The following is a 4,301-nucleotide window of genomic DNA, read 5'->3' on the forward strand; positions in this document are numbered from 1 at the left end:
CCCGCTACATCAGTCGATCATGTTCTTCAACAAATCGCGTGACAGAAATGGTCGGGCCGCAGGCCCGACCATCGCCGTCGGCAGGCCAAGCAGGCCCGGCCCCTGCCGAACGGAGTTGCCGGCGGAGCGAAGCGGAGCTGGCAACTTCGTTTGGCGGAAGGGCGGACCTGCTTGTTTTAATTGGTGGGACAAAAAATATACATCCCCGCTTAGACAGCCAAAAATTCTTGATGACGCAAAACGCGGCTACCCAACTTCGCAAGTTGTGCAATGGCTTTACCAGGGCGCTATCTTGACGCTATCATCGGATGAATTCCCCTTTCTTGGCGATTGGCGAGAAGCTGCTGCGTGCTGCGTTCCCATATCTTATTTGTCTACAGTTCGTCACAAATCGTCAGGTGTGGGCCCCCACCGCCCCGCGCCCCGCCCCCGCCAGGACGGTCTGCTATAAAACCTTCCTGGGTCGGCACCACCCGCAGAACGGACGGGGCTACTTAACGGGTCTGGCCGAGTCGTCCTGCTCATTTCGGCCGTCGACATGGAGGCGGCAACGACCACACTGCTGGCCTCAGGCGCCCAGAACGCCTGCCCCGCCGTCTCCCTCTTCACGCTCTTCTTCGTGACGCTGAGCGCGCGCCGGGACCGCGACGAGCTGAAGCGGCCGCCGCCGCCCCTGCAGTCGCCCGCCTTCGACTTCATCGTCGTGGGCGGCGGGTCGGCGGGCTCCGTCCTGGCCAGCCGCCTTAGCGAAGTCCAGCACTGGAGGGTGCTGCTCCTGGAGGCCGGCGGCACGGAGCCCCCGGAGACCCAGGTCCCCGCCACCTACAGGTGCGTGGCCCTGGACTTGGGCGACCCCCTGATCCCCAGTATCACTGCTTCCTGCACGCCCCGCCCTGTCCACCGGCTCCCGACGCCATACCCGCCAAACATTTCGCCCACACCGCCTTATCTCCCGACATGCGAGTGTTCACGTCTGGAATTCCCCGTGGCCTGGTCACTCCTCACTCCGGCCGTGGCATGCCATTTTCTTGCTCTTTCTTTCGGTGAGAAACCCATCCGCTTCCGCAACATTTGTATGTCTCCCACCCCTACCCTTTCTCTCTCTCTCTCTCTCTCTCTCTCTCTCTCTCTCTCTCTCTCTCTCTCTCTCTCTCTATATCTCTGTACAGCTACACATGACGCCGCGGCAACATCACACACACACACACACGCAGCACACTAACCACCCACCCACACGCCGGCTTATCATTCGTTATTACTGCTCGCAGGAACCTGCAGCTCACCGACATGAACTGGCGCTACCGGTCGGAGCGCGAGCAGGGCCACTGCAACAACACGGGCTGCCCTTGCCCCAAGGGGAAGGTCCTGGGCGGCTCGAGCGCCATCAACGGCCACGTCTACATCCGCGGCAGCCGGGAGTAAGCGATGAGTCAGGGCTCGGGGTTGTGACTTTGAGTTGCCCATCTTTTTTTTACGACGATGATTTTAACCCCTCCCCTTCTGCTCCTTTCGTATCCGTCGGGGTAAATCGACCTGTTATATCCTCGAACGGGTGGGGTTGGGGTTCTGGAGTAGTCGGGATGAGTATCGAGTAGACGTTATCCCTGCTCAGTAGTACAGAGTTGTTCCGCCACCCGCAGAGACTACGACGACTGGGGTAACGTGCTGGAGGACGAAAGCTGGCTCTTCCCCTCCGTCCTTCCCTTCTTCCTGCGCTCGGAGAACGCCCTGGAGGAGGACTTGGCGAGGGACACCACGTTCCACTCCAGGGGCGGGCCTCTCCCCGTCCAGCGCCTGCCCGCCGTGGACCCCGTCAGCAAGGTGCTGGTGCAGGCCATGAAGGACATCGGCCTCGACGAGCGGGACCCCAACGGCGCCGTGCAGGCGGGCGTCTCCATGGCGCAGACCACGACCATCAACGGCGAGCGGGCGAGCGCCAACACGGCCTTCCTCAGGCCCGTGCTCGACCGGCCCAACCTGGAGGTGCGCACGCGCGCGCACGTCACCAGGGTCCTGTTCCGCCGCGGCGAGGCCAGCGGCGTGGAGTACCGCGACGGATACACCGGCACGCTCAAGAGGGCGTACGCGAGCAAGGAGGTGGTGCTGAGCGCCGGCGTCATGAACTCGCCCCAGGTGCGTTCGCTAGTGTACGTCGATTGCCGACATACCTGAGGGGGTGAGCAGCTGGACTGTCGATTGCGGACATTGAGGGAAGAAACGGGGGATTATGAGGGGAAAAAGAGAAATTGTCGATTGCGGACATCCCCGGGCGAATACAGAATACACGTGCGGTGCGATAGGGAGCAACGGTCGGCCACTGTCTAAGGGCCTAACAACGGGCTCTATTGCCTGAGTATTTGTTTGCAGCTACAATGTCCGCCTGCAATTTCTTTCCTGTTTGCCTGTTTGTAAATAACAATTAAGCAAACCGAAACTAACAAACCTAACTCAATGCAGGAAATTAGACACGATATTGTTTGATGAGAAGAGTTAAGCGAAGCTAGAGCAAAGCTTATTAAATTAAAAAATGAAGCAAACCTAAACTAACAAAACCTATCTCTATACAGGAAATCAGAAACGTACTGCTGTTGTTGCTGTACCAGATGCTGTTGGTGTTCATTGAGCGCAGTAAGAGTTATTATTTTAGTTTTTGATAGCGTGACCATTTAGTGGCCACGCCACTCTCATCTAGTGTGCGCGAGGCAGCGCGGCAGCAGTGCTCGCTCCGGGTTCCCCAGGACGCTAGCGCCTGAACGGGGATGTCCGCAATCGATAATTTCTCTTTTTCCCCTTTATAATCCCCTGTTTCTTCCCTCAATGTCCGCAATCGACGGGACCCCGCGTTCGCAGTGCATGCCTCGCGTTGGTCCGAGGGTCCATCCGGGGGTACTCCTGCCTAATCCAGGGTCGCTTGAGTCATCTAGGGGGTGCTCGACGTGCTCACTGATGTGCCCCGTGTCTCTTGTTGCAGATCCTTATGCTGTCCGGAATCGGCCCAAAGGAGCACCTCTCGTCACTCGGCATTAAGGTACGCTCCAAAACCGGACATGCGCCGAGGGATGCTTCACTTCAAGCGCACACGAATTTTTCTTTGTTTTCCATTTTTTTTTTTTTTTTTCGTTTTTTAGGGTGTACGTAGATATTTGTGAGTGAAGTACCCCTCGGCACACGCTGCGCCGACGGTGCGACTCACCCGCCTTTTGCCTCTGCTGCCCATAGGTCGTCAAGGACCTCCCCGACGTCGGCGAGAACCTGATGAACCACGTGTCCAGCCTCGGCGTCGAGTTCCTGCTGCCGCAGGGCTGGCCCGCCCTGCCCGCCGACATCAACGCCCGCGAGCAGGACTTCACGAACTTCGTCCCGGGCGGCCCGCTGTCGTCCATCGGGCCGGAGGAGGTGACCGCCTTCGTCAGAGGGCCGGAGCCGTCCGTCGACAGCCGGCCTGTGTGGAACCTGCGGTTCTTAGGCATCATCCCCAAGGTGAGTCATCGTCCCCGCAGCACCACCCCGTCGTCACGCAGCCTCTGACTAAAACACCCCGGTGTGCCACAGTCGCGCGGCGGGAACGTGTGCAACCGCGCGCCGCCGCAGGATCCGCTGTACTACGACCGCATCCAGGTGACGCCCGTGCTGCTGGACTGCAAGAGCGTGGGCTCGGTGCGGCTGCGTAGCGCTGACCCGCTCGCGCCGCCGCTCATCCGGCTCAACCTGCTCGGCGACAAGCCCGGCCGCGACCTGCGGCTGCTCGTGCAGGCGCTGCAGATGTCGGCCGCGCTCGAGAACACGCCCGCCTTCCGCGCCGCCAACCTCACGCTGAACCGTGCGCCTCTGGCCGGCTGCGAGCAGCACGCCTTCGGCTCGACGGCCTACTGGGAGTGCGCGGCGCGCACGCACACGCTCAACCCCTCCCACACGGCGGGCACGGCGCGCATGGCGGCGCCCGGGCGGCCCGGCGTGCTCGACTCCAGGATGCAGGTGCGCGGCGTGCCGAGGCTCCGCGTCGTGGACGCCAGCTCCTTCCCGCTGCTGCCCAGCGGCCTCCCCAACGCCCCCGTCATCATGCTGGCCGAGCGGGGCGCGGACTTCATCCGGCAGACCTGGGGGTAGGCCGCCCGCGGCGCCCAGGACGAATGACCACCAAAAGTCCTCATCCTCCCCCTCACGTCCCACGGTGGGACCGCAGAAGTGGGGGGCAAGGGGGCTCAAATGCCCCCCCCCCCCGTTTTTCTACCTTAAGCGCAGATGTTCTCTAATATGTGTTCTGAATTCTGTAATGAATGCAGTAGAACTACAACTCTAAG

At 60.9% G+C, this 4,301-nt stretch overlaps 2 protein-coding genes across 2 annotated transcripts; both read left to right on the forward strand.

Annotated features, from left to right (window-relative positions):
• Positions 1-456: 456 nt before the first annotated feature.
• Positions 457-1,102, forward strand: LOC127750900 (uncharacterized; the record flags this gene model as incomplete). The annotated part of the gene is made up of 1 exon (XM_052273578.1): positions 457-1,102. A coding segment is annotated over exon 1 (564 nt), but the record flags the coding sequence as incomplete, so codon positions are not given.
• A 169-nt stretch (positions 1,103-1,271) lies between these two features.
• On the forward strand, positions 1,272-4,295 carry LOC113216295 (glucose dehydrogenase [FAD, quinone]-like). Its single transcript, XM_026436047.2, has 5 exons — positions 1,272-1,418; positions 1,641-2,133; positions 2,972-3,028; positions 3,220-3,480; positions 3,553-4,295. Exons 1-5 carry the CDS (start codon positions 1,288-1,290, stop codon positions 4,105-4,107), a joined length of 1,497 nt encoding a protein of 498 aa, XP_026291832.2. The 5' UTR covers positions 1,272-1,287; the 3' UTR covers positions 4,108-4,295.
• The last annotated feature ends 6 nt before the right edge of the window (positions 4,296-4,301 follow it).

The sequence above is a fragment of the Frankliniella occidentalis genome, unplaced genomic scaffold (genome assembly GCF_000697945.3).
Source record: "Frankliniella occidentalis isolate FOCC.00 unplaced genomic scaffold, Focc_3.1 Scaffold284, whole genome shotgun sequence".
In the NCBI taxonomy this organism is placed as follows: Eukaryota; Metazoa; Arthropoda; class Insecta; order Thysanoptera; family Thripidae; genus Frankliniella; species Frankliniella occidentalis.

Bases quoted from the DNA above. Each gene is read 5' to 3' on its own strand.
- LOC113216295 (XM_026436047.2), top strand. From the start codon at position 1,288: ATGAACTGGCGCTACCGGTCGGAGCGCGAGCAGGGCCACTGCAACAAC. The intron at 3,029-3,219 runs GTACGCTCCAAA...TGCTGCCCATAG, and splicing joins TCTCGTCACTCGGCATTAAG to GTCGTCAAGGACCTCCCCGA. The intron at 3,481-3,552 runs GTGAGTCATCGT...GGTGTGCCACAG, and splicing joins TCTTAGGCATCATCCCCAAG to TCGCGCGGCGGGAACGTGTG.